General features: G+C 47.4%; 1 protein-coding gene across 1 annotated transcript; it reads left to right on the top strand.

The window, feature by feature from the left end:
• Positions 1-272: 272 nt before the first annotated feature.
• On the top strand, positions 273-22147 carry CKMT2 (creatine kinase, mitochondrial 2). Its single transcript, XM_048292734.1, has 11 exons — positions 273-375; positions 5339-5412; positions 7440-7596; positions 8739-8937; positions 9907-10002; positions 11426-11647; positions 14508-14593; positions 16502-16625; positions 18388-18522; positions 18824-18949; positions 21925-22147. Exons 3-11 carry the CDS (start codon positions 7445-7447, stop codon positions 22042-22044), a joined length of 1260 nt encoding a protein of 419 aa, XP_048148691.1. The 5' UTR covers positions 273-375; positions 5339-5412; positions 7440-7444; the 3' UTR covers positions 22045-22147.
• Positions 22148-22833: the final 686 nt, after the last annotated feature.

Genomic DNA, 22833 nt, shown 5'->3' with positions numbered 1-22833 from the left:
TTGTGGCATTGCCCTACGCTGGTGTCTCTCTGGAGCTGGTCAGGCAGGCAGGGCTGACCTTTCTCTTCTGGCTGTTCCTAAATGAGTCCTTGGGTGAGGACCAGGCTGACGTGAGTGCTCTGCACTCGAGAGGTGTGTGAGAGATGATGCTGCTGCCACATCCTGCTGATGCCCTCAAGGGTACCCTTGTGCAGGCAAATGCCACTCACGTAACCCAGCAGGGCAGGATTGGCCCCTGCAGCAATTATTTTCGTTTCCCTCACCTCCTTTTGCCCGTCTCAAATTACCTGGGCTCCTGTCAGTGCCCAGCCTCCTGCTCCCTTTACACTCTGGGCTCGCTGCAGGCAGCAGGACATCCCTACCTCCAGCTCCAAGGTAACTATACATACATTGCTTTTCTAGCCTCAAACCATAGCATTTCAAATGCAAGGGTTATTAAATACAAATTCAAAGCACCACAGGATGTGGTGTTAATTTGGTTAAATTTCTTGACTTGTGTAAGTACTTGGTGTAGGAAAGTTTGTGCCAGCCCCCACTGTGCAGCTGCTTCAAATCATGGAATCACAGGATTATTAATACTGGAAAAGATCTCTAGGATCATAAAGCCCAGACCTTAATGCTGACCCTTAAGTAACAATTTTAGTTAGAGGAAGATAGACTCTTTGCAGATGTGTAACAAGTTCAGAGAAAATGTCTCTAATTACATGAGTTTTTTGTGATTTTGATTGTAGCTCTCTGCACTGCGAAGATGAGAGGTTTATACTGCAAAATAGCACCAGATTGGCTCAGAAGGGTGAGCAGTGCCTGCACCTTGACTGGGCTTTGGCAGGAGAATTTGGGCGTCTGGGTCTCACCTGGTCGGGTCTGACCAGCAAGACCTTCAGCTGACAGAAACCAAAAGTCATGGTGGTACCAAGGGGTTGTTCTCTGATCTGTGAAGAGTTACCGTGTCTTCTCTACTCATATGAATCTGGTCACAGGTTCATAGTTTGGATTTTTTTTTTTTTTCCTCCAAATTAGTAAGTTTTTATAACCATTCACTCTCCTCTGGAATTACAAGCAGGAAGAAACTGAAATGTGGTTGGTGTTTTTGGTGGAGATGTTCCACGCTGTGATTAAGCCACTGTCAGAACGATGTCTGCACTTGGTGCTGTTTCTGCGCTTTGGAGACTGCATCTCAAAACCCAGATGAGTCAAAAGGGTTTGAGTGATGCTGAGGGTGAGCAATGAAACTGGAAAAAAATCACCTATATTGCTTTATGAGATTGGATGTTTTAACGTGTGTCTTATTCTCTGAGCTGTAGGGTGATGCTGCAAACCAAGAGTGATGTAAACTGATTTCTGTGTGTCTAAAAATGGCCTCTGAGGCAAGCAGTGACTCATGGCAGTCGCTGCAGATGTTTCTGAGGCTCCAGAACCTTCCATGGACAGGCAGGGAAAACTTTCCACTGCCCTCTGTAGGCTTTAGCTCGAGCTAAGGATGGCTTAGAGGAATTACCTCTCAAGTATAAAAGGCCAGGCTCCGTGTCCCTGCACCACGTGAGGGCCCAGCTCAGCGCAGGGATCCTGTGGCTAAAGAGCTTTGTGGGGTAAGACCTGTGCACACATTCCCTGTGGGGCTGAGCCCGTGTGAACTTTAGCTGTGACTGTGCCATTCCTCCAAAATGTCACTCAGGATCACATGGGGCTGCAATTAATACCACCCATGACATGGCTCAAATATCTAATCTACTTCTATTTCTAGAAATGTCACTGTAACCCTTACACCTTTCTTCCCTCCGGGCAAGTGTGAAATACTGGATAACCAATACCTGTGTTAGAATGCACGCAGAGAAAGGTGAAGCTGGAAACTTCCTCTTTAGAAGAAGTCAAGAAAGTGAAGAATTAACAGGACAAGAATTTTTAAATTTTTTTTCTTAATATTAGAAGTAGTTTTGAAGTTGTCAGATTCCTGGGGTTCAAGCTGTGTTACAAAGTGCCCCTCCACCAGTGACACCTACAATCCTTTGGGCTGTTCTTCAGCCAGCACCAGATTTGCTGTAGTGACTTCATTTAAACCTTGGTGCTGGCCTTTGTCTCCATTTTTTGTGTATGGCAGGTGATACAGATAAGAAAATGCAGTTTAAAGCCCAAGATGTGCTGCTGGCAGGACACGGGTGTCCTGAGGGCTGGTTACAGGTAGCTGAGCACGTCCTGGGGCAGAGCAGAGCAAGAAGGGCTGTGACCTCTAAGGCTGTGACCTTGTGGACACGTTGTGCTGATTCACTGGCCATGGCATATGGGAATCCTGCACTGGGAAAGGCAAGGCTGGTTTGATCCTGCACTGGCTCACCCTTTATGGTGCCAAGGGGGTGAAAATGAGGAGTGTGGAATGAGGAGCCCTTGGTTTTGCAGACACTGGAGGTCACCTGCTGTACTGTCTGTTACTCTGAGTCAGTGCTGCAGATGTACTCTGGCCCCTGCAGACATGGCCCCACAGGAGGATTCCCTGGAATTAACCAAAGCTGCTCATTATGGGACGAACGTGGTGCAGGGCAGTTGTTTATGGGACACTTGCTGTGTGTTCCCCCCCTGTACAGCAGCGTTTGTGCCCTTTCTGAGAGGTGCCACAAGCACAGATGACCTTGGGGGTAAAACCGGACAGGAGCTGGTGCCAGTGAGAAAGGCCAGTCCCAAGGCACTGAGCTGTGCTCCACTCCCTGGCCTGGGGCCACCTGCCATCCTGGTGGTGTACAAAGACATCCTGACCAGTGTTATGAGACAGCTATTCCGAGCACGAGCAGACTGAGGTAAAACGGGAAAATGTACAAGGCAAGCCGTGAAAGCGTTTTGTGAAGCTCAAATACCCAAAAATGCCTTGCAGTGACCTTGACTAATAAGAGGAAAACAGAAACCCATCCCTTGCCTACAGGTGGAATCCCCTGTAGGAGACACACCTGGTGCTGAATACGGGCTGGGACACGAAACCAGACCCTCCACCCGCAGCAGAGAGCTGTGGGCACTGCTGGGGCTGTGCCACCTGCACAGGGCAGGAGGACACACAGGCTGTGGGTGACAGCAGAGCAGCTCAGCCCTGACTGCCACTGCCACAGCTCAGTTTGGGGCACATCTCTGAGTGTTTCTTACACAGTGGGCCAAAATATCTGCATCCTTACATTGTTCACGAGGAAGGTGCCTCTTAGTGTGCGTACCCATTACACTGGGGAAAAGAGTTCTGTTGCTACGGAGCATTGTCTGAGTGACACGTGCTTGAGGACTCGTGCCAGGAATCCTAAGAGTCTTGTTAAAAATCTGAAAAATGAAATCTTTAAGGTTTGTACCCCAAAAAAGGTGTCGTGTCTAATCACGTAGAAATCAGACCTCTCTTGGACAAATGACACAGTAAAAATCAGTTTAAGATTAGATGCATCTAATCCTGTCTAAAATAAAGCCTGAATTCTCATGTAGCTTGTGGTGGACTGAAAGAACTTGAAACTTGTGGAAGGTTGGTGCAATTAATGAACCACTTACCACACATAAACATTTAAGAAGAAATTGATATATCAGAATCAAGACCCCTTTAAGAATATTTTGCCAGTGCCTTCAGAATGCCCAGCAGAGGAGAAAGCTCCTTTGCTTATGAGGAAGCATTCCAGTGTAAAGGGAAAACGAAAGTAATAGTAAGAAAAAATGACGGGACTGATAGGGTTGCAGACAACCCCATGACAGAACCTGGCTCAGAAGAGTTTCTGTGTCTGCGCTGGCAGTACTGCCCTGCTGAGTGAGGAGTCTCCTGGTCTCAGGGGCTGTGTGGCTCCCCGGGGCCATCACTGGCCTGCAGTGACCACGCTGTGGCCCCAGGGCTGCTCTGGTCTCCGGCCACTCGGGCGCTCAGCGGAGAGGAGCTCTGCTCTGGGCTCAGAGCCCCCTCCGGAGTTGTGAGGCTGCTGAGCACCAAACAAAAGGGAAAGAGCTCAGGGCAGAGACAGAACATGATCTCTAAGTTTGAAATGTCATGAAAAGCTGATGTAGAGGCATGAAAAAAGAGCGAGTTATTAAGGAGGTGCATGTGGAACAAATAATGGGTAGAAATGTCTGCAACGAACTGTTAAAAGTAGTAACAAAGGCCATTGATTTAAACAGAACAGACATGCAGGCCAGGAATAAGAGTTTGGGTTGTTTTGGTGAGGGTTTTTTAACCTCAGGTTGATTAATCCTTAGAATTTATTTCTCTTCCCTTTTTTCATACTGTCTCTACATGGTTTTGAGCACAAAACAGATGCCTTCCTAAGGGAGGTGTTCTCCTCCCAGCACACCTGGTCAGCTCAGGCAAACACTCAATTCCTTCCCAAGGGTTAAAACTGATACCCTCAAAAATTCCTCTGATCTTGAAACAGTGTTCTTTCGCCGTCCCAGCTGCACTATGGCAGCACCACAGACATTCCCGAGAAAATCGATTTTCTGTCATGAGCACAGGGGAAGACACTCAGGGAACTCCTGCAAAAGAAAAACCTGCACTTTTTAGGCTGTGCAGTGGTTACATTACCCCGATGAAAGTGAAATCCTTGCAGTGGAGGCTTAGAGATGGTCTATGGCAAAACCTGAATCACAGCACAGTAATTCTAAAGTGCTCCTAGGAAAAACATACTCCTTTAATCAGAGGTAATGGTGGTGCAAACCTACTGTAGTGGCAGGCTGACAATTTCTGTGGGGGAAGAAGAGATGAATATATTAATGATTTGAGGTCAGACTTGACAAAAAGCTTTGATGAGGATCTTTTCTTAGTTTGAGGCCATTGCATTCAGACTCTTTCCAAATGAATCTTTTAAAAGGTTTGTTTTGAAGCAAAGCATTACTTAAAAATCATGTTATCTTTTGAAAGGCAAAATACAGAAAAAAACCCTCAAATGATATTGTTTCCTGTCCAATAAAATTCCTTATTCATTTTTTGCCCTCATTAAGTAAAAACTTTCTTTGCTAAGGTTGTACACCAGGTTTTTGAGCAGTCTTTTTGTGCTGATTTGGTTGCACTGCCTGTGCTGCAGGACATTCATACCCAGGACTAGAGTCCACCCATGTGGCCAAAGCTGTGAGTGAGTCAGGAGTCACAGCACTGTGATGGAAAGGATTACGCTCACTTTCCACAGCTCTCCAGACGCTGGTTGTCGTCTCTTAAGGCATTCCAACTTTCATGTTCCCCTAGACCCTTTGCATTCGATGGTCACAACTGATGGCAATTCCATGCTCCAGTCAGAAGGTTGTACCTTCCATTGTAGGAAGAGATGTGTAGTTAAGCACCATGTCTTTTTTAAAAGAGGGGAAACAAACCCTGTCTTACGATGGTTCATATTTTTTTTAGGTAGACAACCTGCACAGTCTGTGGCATCTCCAGTGTGAGAGGCTTCTAGGAGCTGCCAGAGAAGTGTCTGTCAGGTAAAGCAGAGCCTGCCTGAGGGTCAGGGAAACCTTTCCTGAGATCCAGCAATGCCAGACTGTCCTGGGGATGAGCCTGCAGCCAGCTGCAGATAACACTGCCCACAGGGAAAACACTTGTGGCCTGGCACATGATAAAGCTGGCGATAAAGCTGGCCCTGCTTTGGGGATCAAAGCCCACCAAGGCATAGACAGGCAGAAATAAGGGTGAGGAGGGGTTCTCAGGCTCACTCAGCAGCAAAGCCGCAACACCAACCATGGCACAAAGCCTGCACGCTCTGAGGCACCAAGAAGGTCTCTTTGCCTTTCCCCCAGGGTTCATCTCTTTCTTTTCCCAGGTGTTTAATTTCCCTTTCTGCTCACGGGTTCTGGTTTCTGTTTGCACCCTGTGCCCGGGGCAGCTCAGCAGACCTGGGGCAGGGGAGCACAGAACGCGCCTCACCCACGGGCTGGGCACACAGAGCCCTCGGAGCCTCTGGGGGTTTCTGACAGGCCATGGTTACACTGCTGTGCCTCACACTTCTTCCTAAACACACCCTGCACATGCTTCCACTAATTTAATCAGATGTACAAACCATATTTGTCCCTTAAAGCCACACAGGGTTCAGAAGCTCCCAAAAAATCCACGGTGGTAGAGGTGCTGATGAGTGCCTGGGGTTGTTTGTCATAATATCATCATCTGCAGTGGGATTGTGATATGGCTGATAGTTTTCAGGACAGGTTTTTGACTGCCAGCCAATTCCTTGCAATGGTGAAACAGAACTATAAATACACAGAGCTGTTGGGAAAATACACATGGTGTTTCACAGACATTTAGGTATAACAACAATAGTTCTGTGAAGATTAGTCACAAGGAAATATTTCCAGAGTGTAGGATGAGGTGCTATACTGTGAAAAGGCACAAGAGCCATCTGCTAAACACACAGAAAAGAAATCATCAGAAAAATCTCCATCAGAAACCTCTTATCTGATTTTTATTTATAGTCAAACACACTCGTACTGCATTTTGGGAGAGAGGATTCCTGTTGCAGTCACAAGAGCCTGTCCTGCAGCTCACCTAAATGAATTCATAGATATGGGAGAATCTTTCAGTGAAAAAATACTGAAATTTCTGTCAAACAGTCATCACCTTTCTCTGGAAGTGGTGTTATATTAACTGGATATTGTGTTTCAAAGACATGGAGGAGACAGAATGAAAAGATTCCAGTAAAAAATTGCTGAAGCACAACAGAGGACATGAAACAAATGACTCCAAACTTGGAACACATCAGCTCACAGATGTGACATAGAAAGAAGACACTGGTTTGCAACATAAAAACATGCAAGCGCCGAAGAAGTTGTTACCAAGTGAGAAGATAAAGATGCAACATTGCATCTGTCTTTGGACAAGGGGGAAAAAGACAAAGAAGTAAAGGGTTTGGCCCTAACTGACCCAGACCTACAAGAAAATTATTGGGAATTAGAACTCTTTGCTCACTAAAAATAAAATCAAACGCTTTGAGGAGTTTAGTATAACCTCCAAAAGAATGGTGAAGAGATTGCATAAAAACATACTTGAGAAAACTTTTGGTAAAACAACTGAAACAGCAGATCCTCGAAGAAATGTCATGTTTTTCTGTAAATCTTCCATGCTCATCTCACAAAAGTGATTTACCAGAGTCCAGTTTTAAGGAAAAGCTTCTGTCGATGACACAAACTGGAGTTTAGGTTCATAGAATTGTCCTTTACTTGGACAAGAGCTGTATGTCACCAACAATACTAACCCAAATCTGATTCTTGTAAGAAAAAACGTGCATTGCCTCTTTCAGAGTCCCACAGAAGATGCCATTTTCTTGCTCAGACTTAGACCCCAGCAGAACAAAACAGGACGAATACACACACGCCACACACCGCACCGTAAATCCCCACATTTCCCTGAACACACCGGACGAGCACGAGCTACTAAAGGGGAAGAATGTCCTGTTCTGGGGGGTGAGCTGGGGGTGTTGCTGCAGTGCTGGTGCTGACCCTGGCTGTGCTCCTTGCAGAGAGAATGGCTGGCACCTTCTGCCGTCTCCTGGCCGGGCGCGCGGCCCCCGCGCTGTTCGCCGCCGCGGGCACGGGGGTGCTGGCCACGGGCTACCTGCTGGGCCAGCACAACGTCAGTGCTGCTGTGCAGGAGAAGAGGAAGCTCTTCCCGCCCAGGTAAGGAGGCAGCAGGGGCAGGGTGGGGAGGGAGCTGACCCCATCAGAGCGGCAGAGTCCCCGTGTGTGCCATCGCTGGGCTGTGTGGCACCAAACACAGCACCGTCGCCAACATCTCCACTTCTGGGCAGCACCAGTAATGGCCTGCAAGGGATGTGGATAATATCAACACTCACAAAAAAAAACCCCCAAACCAACCAAAACCAACACTGCTGAACAACAGGAAGCCTAAGATATGCCTCAAGTTTAGTAGTGTATCATTATATTTAACTCATCAGTGACCAACAGCTTTGCAGGTCCACCTACGGGACCTGCTGGTTGTATGGACTCTGCCACTGGGAAATCTGAAAGTATTTTCACCATGCAAGCAGTAATAATCTCCTGATTACTGCTGTACTGGAAATACTCCTAATTCTGTTACAAACTGGCAGGCTGACGGTTAGAAAGTAATTACAGGGCTTCTTCTCTGTAGATTGACTTTGCTGGCCAGACTTGCCAAAACTAATGTGGATAGGGATCTGACATCTTTTAATTTTATTAATTAAGTAATTTGTAGTATGCTAGCTAAAATATATTCTTAGAGAAATACCAGAGTTGTGCATAAAGCAAATCACTACCAGTACAAGGTAGCTGAGGACTGACAGAGTTGCAAAGACCCCTTGCTAAAGCCTAATGTCTTATTTTCCCTGGCTTCATACAGCCTGCAGCTTTCTGCAAATAACAACGCCATTAAACCAAATCCTGTATTTTACAAGAAGCACTGCCCAGCTGGCAGGTCAGACAATCCTTCTGATGTCCATGAAGCTGTGAGAGCACCCAGGCTGCAAACAAAGAGCGCTTCTTCATCTAAACTTAAATGTCTATCTAGCTGAGCAATTCGATGCTGGGGCTCTTTCCTGCCTGACTCAGATGTCTCAGTGGGGCTCAGTGCCCTTTCAGATCTCGCTGGGCCCCATTTCCCTGATGGCCCCCAGCAGCACAAAGCACGGTGCAATGTGGGGCACATTCAGCACCAGAGCCTTCCTTCCTTCCTAAAATTCAATGCAGCATATAAACCAAGAATAATTACACTTTTAGCTTCACAAACCATCCAGGTCACTGTCCAGGGGACACAGTAATGCCTCGGGTTTCTCTCTCTGCAGTGCTGACTACCCCGACCTGCGCAAGCACAACAACTGCATGGCCGAGTGCCTGACGCCGGGCATCTACTCCCGCCTCAGGGACAAGATGACCCCCAACGGGTACACCCTGGACCAGTGCATCCAGACTGGAGTGGACAACCCCGGCCACCCCTTCATCAAGACAGTGGGCATGGTGGCCGGGGACGAAGAGTCCTATGAGGTAAGAGGATTCCACAGGACTGGCTGGGTCTGTGCTTGTGGTGCTGTTCCTGTTGGATGAAGACAGATTCCCAGAATGGAGCATGTTCCCAAGACAAATTGTGTCCCAGAGGGTACACTGGGGGCAGGCTGGTGTTTTCCCTCCTTTTGCGCATTAGGAGAAGCAGGGACATGTGGTATTACTATAGGTGCCCCCTCTGCTGCAGCTGAAGGTAATAAAATGTACCCCCTTGGCAGCAGCTGCTACCTGCCTCCAGCAGCTGCCCTCCTTCCTACAACTAAACCTAATTTATGGAAAAACTGTCCAACTCTGACACACACAAAATGAACATGATGTGGAAATCACATTGTGAATCAGCAGAGGCAGAAGCAAAGCAGACATATCTTCTGGGCAGTGCCAGACATCACTAAGCCACAGCCTTTGGATCACGAGGAAAACTGAAGGCAAACAGCATCAGGGTGGACAGTTCATTTAGCTCTGCAATGAGAAGAGGAAAACAGAAGAAAGTCCTTATTGTTATTGATCCCTGTGGTCTGCTTCCTTCATCCACCTGCAGTGGTGCCTGTTCCTGTGCAGCCTCCCCACAGTGTCCCAGTGAGTGTGGGCTGGATATCTGCCACTCCAGACTCTCAGCTCCTGGGTTTGGTGTGCCTGTCCAGGTGTGCACTGCTGCTCCCCGGCAGGGAGCTGTGCTGGGGCTCACTATGGGCACAGCTGAGCCAAGTGGCTCTAACCAGGACTCTTCCCATGGCAGGGAAGACTCAGGGTACTCCTGCATGACCTAGAACCTAGAGGCAAGTGGCTGGGGGGCTCTGGAGTGTGTTCTGGTTGGCAATACACCCCAAACCCCAGCCTGGCTGTTCAGTCCCTGTCTATGGTAACTGCAGACAGGGCCTTCTGTCTGGAGCTGCTGCGAGGATGCGTTCCTGTGATGCTGCAGACTCTCTCTATGTTCTCTTGACTCCGCAGGTGTTTGCTGAGATTTTTGACCCTGTCATTAAAGCGAGACATAATGGCTACGATCCACGGACAATGAAGCATCACACAGACCTGGATGCATCCAAGGTAGGACTGAAACAAAACAATGCCACAAGAAAGGCTCTGAGCTGCTTATTCCAATGATGATGCTGTATGCAACAGTACTTTTACTTTTCTAGATCCAACTGTGAAGACCCAATTTTATGTTTAAGGAAAATGGGATGCCAGTCATGGCCCTGTCAGCTGCAGCCCTTGTTCTCAGCAGGGAATAAGTGCCAGCTGTACCAAGCATTTGGGACACAGCCTCACTGGGCACCTGGGTCTGTTCATGAGCTTAGAGAACACAGAATCATCAGAAAATGGTTTGGGCTGTAGGGGATCCTAAAGCCCATCTCATTCCCAGCCCCTGCCATGGGCAGGGACACCTTCCACTATCCCAGGGTGCTCCCAGCCCCATCCAGCCTGGCCTTGGACACTTCCAGGGATCCAGGGGCAGCCACAGCTGCTCTGTACTCCTCCCAGGATACCTGTCCTTGCTTCCACCCTCTGTAGATTTCCTGTTTGCATCTGAGCTTGTTCAGGAGCTCCTTGCTCATCTACACAGGCATCCTGATGTTTTTTCCTGGTGCCCTCTTTGTTGGGATGCATCACTCCTGAGCTTGGAGGGGTTGATCCATGAATATTACCCAGCTCCTTGGGCCCCTGTTCCCTCCAGGGATTTACCCCATGCTGCTTGGCCAAGCAGATCCCTGGAGAGGCTGAGGTCTGCTCTCCCGCACTCCAGTTAGTGATCTTGCACTCCAGCTGGTCACTGCTTTAAAGGATGACACCCCCCCCTCATCTCCCCTGCCTGCCTTCCCAGGAAGCCTGTATCCTTCCACTCCAAGTCACAGGAATGTCCCTCCACATCCCCATGATGCCGGTGAGGTGGCACATCTGACCCCTCCTGCTTATTGCCCATTCTATGGTGTGTTTGTATAGAGACATTTCAGCTGGGCCTCCAATGAAGCCACCCATTCTCTGGTGTGGAGGAATTCCTTGGGCTGGAATTCCCCGGGCTGGAGTTCCTCAGATTAACATGGGTCTAAGGCATGCAATGAAAGCAGGAGTTGAATCCAGTACCCCCACATACATAGGGTCAAACTTTATGTGCAGCTCAGTACTTCCTTCATAGTTCAGCTACGCTGTGCTCATTTTGAGCTTCCCTCTTCCAAAGGATTTCCTTACCTGGCCCTCTGCCTCTGCCCATATCCCTATTTTCCAAAAGCCACGTGGACTCCACATTTGGGGACCATGCAGGACCAGCTGGTCACTCCAACATGTTCGTTCAGCCAGAGAAAGGTGTTGGTCCTGAAAACAACTCCTGGTGCCCGAAGCTCTTGGAGGGCTCCCGCTGTCCTGAGTGGAGAGGATGCCGGGGCTGGGCAGAGAGAAGCCCCTCTTTGTGCATGACGGGATTTGGGTTTTAGAGGTGGACGGAAGGCGAGCACTGAGCCCTGTCTCCCCACAGATCACCCAGGGCCAGTTCGATGAGCGCTACGTGCTCTCGTCCCGGGTGCGCACCGGGCGCAGCATCCGCGGGCTCAGCCTGCCACCCGCCTGCACCCGCGCCGAGCGCAGGGAGGTCGAGAACGTCGTGGTCACCGCGCTGTCCGGCCTGCGGGGGGACCTGTCCGGCAAGTACTACAGCCTGACCAGCATGACGGAGCGAGAGCAGCAGCAGCTGATCGATGTAAGTATTACCGCAGGCCTGGTTCCTACGGTATATCACTGTGTCCCGCAGCCATAGGGAGGAGGAGGAAGAGAAGATCCAGCAGACAGGAATTGTGCAGCAAGATTGATTTATTTAATTATTTTACAAACTCTTTATAGAGTTTTTTCTTCATAGTCTAATTGGACAAAGGACCAGCCACCCCTTGGGGGTGATTGGCCAAAATCCTAAAACATCCATTGTCAAAATATTTTCTACTATACCATAAACAAGACTTTCCAAGGTTGCAGGTGGCTTGGTTGTTTACATTCCCTGCTACCTCTTCTGTGAGAGAGAAAAGTCTCTCACGGACTTAGAAAAATAACAAGAAGATCCTCACTAACAGCATTTTTGTACCTACAATGTAAGTCCCGCTCCGCGCCCGCAGCGCCTTCGCCGCCTCTCCTTTAGCTTAATCGTCACCTTCCTCGGGGGCACACGCTTCCCTGCAGAGCCGAGCAGGATAACCACACAATTAACCTGTACTTAATGGCCTGTCGATATCTTTAATGGGACAGCAAACCGCCCAGGGTCTGTATTTCTGTTAAGGACATCACTGTGCAGGTCTGAAGCGTGGATTTATATTCCAGAGAGCGAGACCTGTGTCAAAGCAAACACACATGGCTGCTGTCACCTCTTTGGACAAGTATCGAGGTAAATTCAGGACCTTTCCTTGGTCATTTCCTTGAGCAAAGATTGATTCTTTCTATAGTAATAAACATTCTAACTTAAACTATTACACTGAGATAGGCATCACATGGTATTTGTATTCCGTACTGTGGGGGTGGGGGGCTTTGCCTATGATTGCTTGACATCAAAATGACACTAATTCTAATTTCCCAAAATTTGGCTGTAATTTCATTAGTGAAAACTACGCTAATTCTAATTTCCCAAAAGTGGCCGTAGCCAATTGCACCCAGGTGACCTTTTCCCAGTCCTGTCGTTGTGTTTAAGGAATTGAAGGATCAGGCCCATAACGAGAGTTTTCATTGTCACACAGATGGAAACACAAGGATTTTCATCATGGATTTTGTCACAGCATGTGACATATCAAACAAAGCTTGAATGAGCATTTTAAATATCCAAAGGAATGGCTGTACCCTCTTAGCTATATTCATGGCACATTGTTCCATAACATCAACCAAAGGGGAGCTGATGAAGTAACGTAACTATTTATAACCCTGGAACTAGGTGTCACAGTCGGGATTAACCAGGAGTTAAGAATTTGTGTAAGGTCAGTAACTTTTTAAATTGAATGTCCTTGGGAATATGTTTATTGACAGGATGTTGATGACCTATTGCAGGTTTTCTTTTCAGCAGGAGACAGCCCCTCAGAAAGCACAGATTGAAATAGGAGTATGGAAAATGTAACTCCTTCATGGTTTAAGGCTAAATCCTGTGGGTGGTGGAATAGGCTTCAGCGATTCAGCATTTTATCTTGTTTGGTTTGGTTTCATAGTTGAAAATGCAAAGTTATAGAAATCAGACACTGGCATTGTAACCTGAGATTCATTCCTTACCTCACAACACTGCTCACCCCCTCCAGTAATTCAGGACCTTGCACCTCTGTGGGATCAGGCTTTCTGCCAGCTTTTAAAAGGCACCATCTGAGCTCAGTAAGATCAAAGTTTATTTCAGTGAGATAAATCAGTGCTACTTGAATTGCATTCAGCACAGAAGGCATTTGGTGTTTTGCAGATTTGGGCCATATGCTCATGAGAAAAACTAATAGCTCTTTTCTTGCTAAAAGGAGAATTTTTCTTTCAAGCAAAGTGTCAAGTGGAGCAAGCTGAGGAGGGAAATTTTGTGTCCCTTTGAAGAACAAAGACAACTCTATACCTTTTCTTCCTGCATGGCTGGAGTTCTGGCTCCACTGTGTCCATTACAAAGCATTCAAAGATGAAAACCTAAGTGAAATGAAGAATATAATAATAATTATTGCATTCTTCATTAAAGGAAAAATGAAGTAAAGCACATGAATGTGTCTACCACGTCATATGCTCTCTGGATAGATTGCCTCAATATTTTTACTTAAGCCCTAGGTTTAAAAAAAAAAAAGAATAAAACCAACAACACTCCCAGCAAAACCCCCCCCAACATTCAATATAGCAGTGTTCAAGGAATTAAGAACTAACAGTTTGTTAGCATACACACGGAAATCAATAATAAAATACTTATTGTCTTAGGGGAAAAAAAACCCCCGAAAACCAATTAATTTTTTTAAATGTAAACTAACAGGCATGGGGCAAGTTGGTGGCACAGCAAGTGCTACATTTATTAAGTCACAAATAGCAGCTCTGTTAAGGAACAGACCAAGCCGGTGATTCCAAAAGGTTGAGATTAGCACTGATTTAATTCCTGCCTTGAGTTCATGCTCAGAATAAATATCTAAATCTCCATGCTGGAGAAGTATATTTTCAGAACTAGCATTTTTTATTATTATCTTTTTTAATCTTTAAGAACTCATTGTCTTCTCCTACGCTGGAATATGTCTGAATGCAGAGAAGATCTGGAGCCAGGTCCTCAAGAGCACCCGTTGGTGTGTCCACATGGATTTAGGCCCCACTTCCCATCCCTCCTTACATTAGAAAAATGGTTTTGGCAGAACATGTCAGTGAGACTCTGCAAGACTTATGAAAATCACCTGGGTAAAGAGCTTTTAGTTTCCAGGCAGAGGGACCAGGTTCCCAGGCTGTACTGTGTGATTTGCTTGTGCTTCCACTGCCTTCACAAAAAATGTATTGGACAGCATTACACTGCTTCCTGGATAAACTGGAATTTTGTTTTGTTTTCTCTCCCTCTCTGTCTGTCTGTCTCCCTTTGGCCCCGTTTTGGTGCCCAGGATCACTTTCTCTTTGACAAGCCAGTGTCCCCTTTGCTAACATGTGCTGGGATGGCACGTGACTGGCCGGACGCCAGAGGAATCTGGTATGTTGTGAGATCTGCAGAGTCCTGTGTCCTGCTTAAAGATTGTCTTACCAACCTCCTTGCTTGTCCTAACCCTGCAGCCATTCTGGTCCCACACTCACAGTATGTCCAGTTTGCTTTAAAAAGAAAAATGTTTTAACTCCCAGGGCTGAAAGCAACCTTTTCCTTCCAAATGAGCTGGATGAAAAGGAGACAGGGAAGTTGAATTTCCTGCTTTGTTCTAGGTCTGTTCTTAGAGTCACACCTCACTTGACGTACTTTGGGACCAAATACAATATTTTTTGTGGAGATAAAGGGGTAACAAGCTCTGAGATGAGTGCCCAAACCAGCAGGAGAGGAGGGGGCAGCTGTGCAGTGCACAGCATCTGCATCCACCCTGCTGCACTGGTAGGCATTGCCAGGTGCTTTAATGCTGAAACAACAGGCAAAAAGGATTCTGAGGAATTACCTAGTGTGAAACCTGATCACCTAGGAAACCCAGTGACCTGCTGGAAAACTGTGAGGATTTTTTCATTTCAACAAGCTTCTTATTAGATTCAACAAGGTGCAGATTGTTTGGTCCCCATCTAAGTCTGAGGAAAAGGATAAAGCTTGAGGGACCTTTGTTCCTCATTCATTGCCTCTACAAACAAACAGAAGTAGAACAGCATATTACAATCCAGGGATCTCCTGAATAAAATAGACCTAGGTTTTGGCTTCTTTTACATGTGAAATATCAGACAAACGGGAAAAAAAAAAATCAGTGTGATTGGAACGTACTTCTGTAAGCTACTACTTGAAAAGCTTCCTTTCTCTTGCAAAAACATGCTGTCAAAAATTGTGCACGTTCTGGAAATCATTTTGCTTTTGATGATTTAGATCCTGTCCTTGTTATGGGCTGCAGAACCATTTCCACCACAGCACCATCAGCAATGGCACACTTTAAATGCATGGTCCTGAAAGCAGTGGGAACACTTGTATAACCAAAAGGGGGAGGTGAGTTAGGCCAAACTCACACTATTTATAAAACCCTCCCTCAGCATTTGTATGTGACTGAGGAGGAGGTGACTGGACCTTGCCTGACCCCAATGTCAGGGCACAGGATGTTTACACCTGCTCAGCATTGCACTGTCCAGCTCCAACTGCAAAAAGAAAAAGGAGATGCAGTAAAAGACCAGCTGAAAGTCAGGCTCTCAGTGATCTTGAACTTTCACTTTCATGTGCCTTAAACCTGGTGATATTTCACTGTTGGCACAAATGAGTCTGATCCCATCAATCACCTTCTATGTGCTGTAGAAAGGCAGCAGTAGGAGACTGGCCAAGAGAAGACAAAGCCAGGAAAAGTGACCCAGCACTTCACAAAGCCAGCCCTGATTGTCTGTTTGAAGCAGGAGCGGGTTTTCAGGGGTTCTGTCCTTACTAACACAGCAGGGTCACTGAGGGGTCCCAGACACATCCCTTGAGGGATGCAGACACCCAGTGCTGCCAGGGACACAGCGGGAACTGGGGTTTGAGACTGGGGAGAACAAAACCCTGAGCACACTTTACTTGGCTCCCAGCAGCATGTAAGTGTTTGGGTTTTCCAAGAGCAATAGAACCCTTCCCTGGGGACAGAGGGTGCAGAGCTTGGCTCCTCCCTTGGCTGCACCCTCCTGATGGAGGACCACACGTTTTCCTTGCCTAGCACTACAGCGGGATGATGTGACCAGAAAACTTTCCTCACACTGTGCCCAAGAGACCCTGTAATGCCACAGGCATGAGGGACCCAGTGGTGGAATCAGCTCCAATCTCTCACTGGAGACAACAGTTTTATTATGACATGTTTAACACCTCTAGTGCTCAGAGAGACTGTGGTAAACTGAGGATGCTGAGAATTATTTCTCAGGGCTTGCTTTTTAAAAGATTTTTTTTTTCTCCCCTCTTGACTAGGCACAACAATGAGAAGACATTTCTCATTTGGATTAATGAAGAGGACCACACCAGGGTGATCTCCATGGAGAAGGGTGGCAACATGAAACGTGTCTTTGAAAGATTCTGCCGTGGATTAAAAGAGGTACTGTCTCAATGAGTTTATTATTCCTGTTTATTCACTGTTGTCACCCGTGCTTACTGTGGTTCACACTGAGCTGACATCTCCGGGAGCAATGAAATGAAGTCACATCAGTCCACACAACAACCCACATTAACACAGCTAAAGCAGGAAACACGAGCAGATTGCAAGCTGAGTTGTAGGGAAAAATAAATAAATATACTATATTTTTTTTGCTATTTTGTGCCTGCAGACTGTGGGAATTAATAAATGAAGCATTTCATTTGGATTGTTTGATTTGCTTGAATGAAGACTTTATTTGGCCCTCCTGGTTCTCATTCCTGAGGCTGGGAGCAGAGTGCAGCCTGCTGAGGTTGTGCACAGGTCTCAGGGCCTAGCACTCACTATTTTGGGGAGATATGGGGGTTTGTGATTAAAATACTAAGAACTGATCACTAGGGCTCCTGGATTTTATGTTGGTCTAGCTAATCACAATGCTAACAAAGAAAGGCTTCCTGAGACAGGGTGTGGTTTAAAACAGTTTTGCCCAGACAGTCCAGGTGACTCAGGTTGGGTCTGGGCCCAGTGCAGCCCTCTGACCTGCTCTGGCACAAAAAAAAGTTGACTTACGAGAGAAAGAGAACTTTACTGTGCCCCACAGGTAATGTCAAGGAACCCTGGAATGGTTTGGGTTAGGGTTATGGTTTGCACTGGGCTTTGAGGCACAGAAAAACAGTCATCTGACTTATGATCCATTGGCATCAAGGTGGTTACTGAGAGTTTCCAGGGTGGGTTTCCAGGCATACCTGTGAGACTGAGCAGTGCACAGGTGACACAGCTCCCAGGTGTTGTTGCCAGCTTTGCCTCTGCTGCTGAGCTGAGCTCATGTCAACCTGTGGACGTGGACACGGAAAGTGCTGGGGCAGCTTTGGGAGCTGTGACCACAGCAGGCGTCTGGGGCAGCAAATCAGATCTAGTTTCCCACCACCAGTTGTGTTATCCTCACAAGATACAGAAGTGATCTTAGGAGAGTCATTTATTCTGTATCCTTCTGCAGACCTGAAGTATTCAGCTGCATTTCTAGGAGTCCTGTGGGCATGAGCTGGTTTATGTATCCAGCTCTCCTCAGGGAGAGACGAGAACTGAACTGAAATTGTATTGGGTTTGCACAAGCAAGTCTGAGAAGCACAGATGAGAGAACAGAGTTGCAGGTTATTCAAAGGGCAATAGACCCTTGTGACTTTCCTGAAGATAATTATTTCACTCTCCTGTTAATTTTGGTCAGAGACCTACTGATGAGAAGTCTTATCTACAAGCTGTGTTGCCCGCTTATAATGGAAGCCTGGCATTTAGAGACCAGGAGTCCTCTTCAAGGAATCATGACATCAGCTAGAAAACTACACAAAAATCAGGTTCAGCTCCCTCTGTTTGCTTCGTAGTGTTTGAGTCCTTTGGGGTCCTATGTTGCAAACTTACTTCAAAATTACTGAGTTAGAAACAAATGGCAAAAGCCACAACTCTTAAGCGAGGATGTGGCTCCATGGGCCAAGGCTTTACAGAAACAACGCAAGAGGGAGTTTTGTGATGAAGTGACAAAGAGTCTGAAAGACAGTGGTCATGAGAAGATGGTGAAGAAATCCTTCTGGTACCTGATGTCTGCAAACATTCGTATCACACCTAGACCACACCGCACCCAGGTGTAAATTCCTGCCACTCCACTGGTATCTTAAAATAGGACACTGGTATATGCTGCCCTTTCTGTTTTGTTTCTGTCTGGCCACCCCAGGTGGAACGGCTGATCAAGGAGCGGGGCTGGGAGTTCATGTGGAACGAGCGTCTCGGGTACGTGCTGACCTGTCCCTCCAACCTGGGCACGGGGCTGCGCGCCGGAGTCCACGTCAAGCTGCCCAGGCTCAGCAAGGTACACACGGCGCTGAAACGTGGCAAAAGTCAGCTCTCCTGGTGTGTAAGGGAACAGAGGAAAAATGACAGCTTACGGCAACTGCAGGGATGTGTGTAGCAAGGTCCCGGGGGTAGTGCGCAGCTAAACGAGCACGCTTTAATTCTGCAAATTGCTGTATTTATTATGGAAATCAATCTGCTTCGCGGGAAGCCACGAAGATGTGCTGTGATCGAAGCAGTGACAAAACTGCACCTCTGCCTGTCATATATACCATACACGCAGTGAAAGGCAGTAAGCTCAAAGCTGTTTCTCCTGACAGGACCCCAGGTTTTCCAAAATCCTGGAGAACCTGCGCCTGCAGAAGCGTGGCACCGGCGGGGTGGACACGGCGGCTGTGGCCGACGTCTATGACATCTCCAACCTGGACCGCATCGGTCGCTCAGAGGTAAACTGATCTTTTTAGGGGGGTTTTCTGTGTTTTCCCCTGGCTTTTTAGCTGAGATCTGTACAGACAGGGGTCAGTTTCCCTCTGCTGACCTCAGTGGATCCACAGCAGTTTTTACTCACGGTGATTCTGGCCCAGTGGAGATGCTCACTGAAAGAAAAACTGTTAACATGCATGAAGTGCTTGATGAATACTCCTATTATGGCAGTGAAAAAACCCAACCCTGAGCAAATGTGCTGAGGATCTCCTTGAGGGCATGCAGGTGGTGCAAGGAAGCAGGCATGGAGTCCTAACCCACGCAGGGTATCAGGCACTAAAGCAAGACTTGGTGTAGGGTGTCACGTTCCTTTCACTACCAAGTCACACACTTCCTTCACGGCTGCACAGCAGCACAAGGCTTCCACTCTGCAGTAACTGAGGAGCTGGGGCCATTTCCACATGTCCTGTGTGCCTCTCAGCAGAGGACACAAGAGAGCTGGGTTTAAATCACAGTTAGATTTAAATCAGGGCAAAGATTTCACAGTCAGTCCTGAGCCTCCCCTGTAGGGCACAGACCGCAGAGAGATGGGTTCCCCTCAGACATATGCTGCAATGCCATTTCAGTGAGAAGGAACATTTGCTGTGCCAGAGCGTGGAAATGACCCTGCAGCCTGGAGCTGCTGCTGCCTTCCTGGGAGCCCGGGTCCCACACCTCATTCCAGCTTCACGTTCAACTATTTTATAAGGCAGGGCAGCTCCTAAGAGCAAGGCTAACGAGGATGGGGGAGAAACAGCCATGCCCAGGAGCTGCAGCCTCCTCTCACAGTCAAACCCCGAGGCTGTGGCAGTTTGGATGTGGATGCAGTCTGGCCCCGGTGTTGCAGCCCAAGACCTGGGGCCAGCCTGATTCTAGGTAGTTTTTCATAATAGAAATATAACCCTGGGATAATGCATCTGGTGACAGCAAAATTAACCCAGTCCACAGTGCCTTCCCTTCCTGGCTCATCTGCCACTGGAGCTCAGCCAGGTGTCCTGTGCTTTCTGATCCAGACGTGCCTTTGAATGCCCCACAGCCACAGACAGAGGTCTGGACACTTTAAATATTGAAGTTTGATGCAGGCACCTGTGTTCCTTGGGATCTAGAATGAAGTAAGTAACAGGGAACAAAATAAATAAGTGTGAAATACTATTAAGCTGTTTTATTTGCCAAAACAGCCTGTGAAAAAGACATCTACTAATACCTGACACATCATCATGTGTGCTTTATATTAAAGTAACAATAATAAAAGAGGATTACACGGCATGATTAATTAAGCCCTACTGACAGACAGCCTAAGCCTACAAATTTTTTTGCTTATATAAAGACTTCCATTGAAGTCAGTGATGCCTCCTACAGCAAGGATCCAAAGGACTAAGACAACAAAAAAGACACAGGCCCTACCTTGGAGATTCTGAAATCTAAATAAGAGAAGACATACTCAGGGGATAAGAAAAGTTTTATTATAAGATAAATTTTATTCAGTAAATAATTAAATAAATTCCATTATGTGGTAAATGTGTTTGCAGAACTGAATTATGTTCCCAAAGGTGCAAAATAAAACTGTTTGCATTTTTGCTGTTTCAGTTACTGGTCAATGCAAACTTAATATGAAATTTGTTTTCTTATGGAGACTGCAAATTCAGACCTCTGAATTCCCAACACAGCTGGTCTGTAAAGGACAATGAAATAAACTGCTAAGCCACTGAGATGCTTTATAGTAAACACAAATCCCTTGAAAATCAGCAACTGTCACAATAAAGAGACAATGGGATTTAGTCTTTGCACTTGGTTTTAACAAGCCAGTCATTTAAGGTTGCTAATGAACCATTTCATGGAGATTCAGAAGTATCAGCTTTATCTCACTGGCTCACAGTGCCACAGGGCGTGTGGTCCTCACATGTCACCTGTCTGCTGGGGACAAAGCCCCTTGTATTCTCCAGCAATTTTGAAGCAGGTTATGAAGACACCACCACCCCCCCGCCATACAGAATTACAAATTCTGGTGCTGCTCTGGGCCTGGAGCGAATCCCACCTGTGGCAGTGTCACTCAAGAGCTGGGAACGAAGGAGTGCTGGGTGCTGCAGAGCCAGCATGGGTCCAGAGCTGTGTGTGCTGGGCCTGGCAGAAGCCTCAGCACAGCCTGGCAGGACGGGCAGGGTGCTCCTACGGCTGAGGGACCATCCCAGCAGGGCCATGGCTGTCTGCAGGGGAAGGACACAGCTGTGCTCTGATGAGCTTTCTCAGGCACTGAAAATGTCCCTGGCACTCCTGCCATCCTCCCAGTCCCAGCCACGTCAAGGACACCCACCCTGTGCCTCCAGCAGCATTCAGGGCTGGTGTGAACCAAGGCAGCAAGCCTCCTTCTTGCTCTCCTTGCACCAGCATCCCTCCCAATTCATTTCCATGTCTCTGTGCTCACACAAATGTTCCTGCACACATGGTGTGTTTTGGGCTTGGGAGCTGGGGAGACACAGCAAGAACTTTAGTGCTTCATCAAGCACTGCCTGGCTGTGCTGAGCACTCACAGCACAGCTGCTCTGTGTTCTCACCCTCGTGCAGTGTGGGGAATGCTCTGTGCCAGGCATCGCTGCTCAGCAACACCTGGGGGAGCACCCTGCACCCTTTCGGGGGGCATGTTTGAAACAGGTCTCTCAGCTTCTGCCTGAACACTTTATATAGGGGCTTTCTCCTGGTTGGTTTGTTCCTGAGGGAGCAGTTTGGTGGAGATAACTTCAGGGACCTACTTCAACGTTTCTGCTGCTGCTGGTCTGAGCTCAGGGCAAACAGGAGAAGGGAATTACTGTGGCTTCGCAGAACCCTGTGCCAGAGGGGGTGTGATGTCTGTGATGCTCCTCACTTACAGCTTTGCCTGCTTTTGTGACAGCACAAGCCAACTTCCCACTCTTCTATTGACAGATGAGCTAAACCTGTTACTACAATTTTCTTGTTGTTGTAGGTGGAGCTAGTCCAGATTGTCATCGATGGGGTCAATTACCTCGTCGACTGCGAGAAGAAACTGGAAAGAGGCCAAGACATCAAGGTGCCACCCCCCCTGCCTCAGTTTAGCAGGAGATGAAGTTGCTGCTGATGGCCGCAGCTGAGAGTAAACGTGGCTGCCACTCTGATGGAAAGGCACCCCCATACATCTCTGTATAAATAAAACACCACCTGATACCTGAGGTCTCCTGGCTGCACTGGCACAAACTGGTCTGGGGACAGCTTTACTGGGGTGCACCCATACAACCACCTTGGGATGCTTCCCTTTCTTGGTTGGTGATAAGAAAAGTACCACTTCAGCTGTGCAAAAAGCACAAATCTCTAATTCTATGCAGCACCTGAATTTCTGGGCATATTTGTGATGTCTCCTATAAGCATCCTGCTCATTTCTGCCCTGTGTCCTTGGGCTGCAGCAAAACGGCCCAAAAACCAGCAGGCAAATCAGTTTGCTGATATTCTGCATCCCACCTAAACCTGCCCAGCACAGCCTTCTCCAGTCCTCTCCTGCAGCTCTCAGGTTCCAGGTACCAGGTCCTGGCTCAGCTAGCACTCCCCAAAGTGCCTGAGCATGTGCTGCCACTTGAGGGACATCTCCATGCCCACCATGGTCCCATGTGTTCAGCAGCTCAGTGGAAACAAAAAAACCTGTCAGCAAATGCTGACAATCCCACTGATTGCTTCTTTTTTGCACACCCAGTGTTTCACAGCCAGAACACCAGTTCTCAGGAAGGTCCCTGGGTGAGTCATATCTGCAGAGCTATGGCTAGATAGCCAGCCCATAACTGGCTACAGACTTTAAAAGTGACAATTGGAAGCTAATTGAGAGCTAGATGATGAATTAGCTGCTCTTGAAAATCAGCAGCATGGT

The sequence above is a fragment of the Corvus hawaiiensis genome, chromosome Z, assembly GCF_020740725.1.
Source record: "Corvus hawaiiensis isolate bCorHaw1 chromosome Z, bCorHaw1.pri.cur, whole genome shotgun sequence".
NCBI lineage: Eukaryota > Metazoa > Chordata > Aves > Passeriformes > Corvidae > Corvus > Corvus hawaiiensis.
This window is presented reverse-complemented; position numbering and strand designations above follow the sequence as displayed.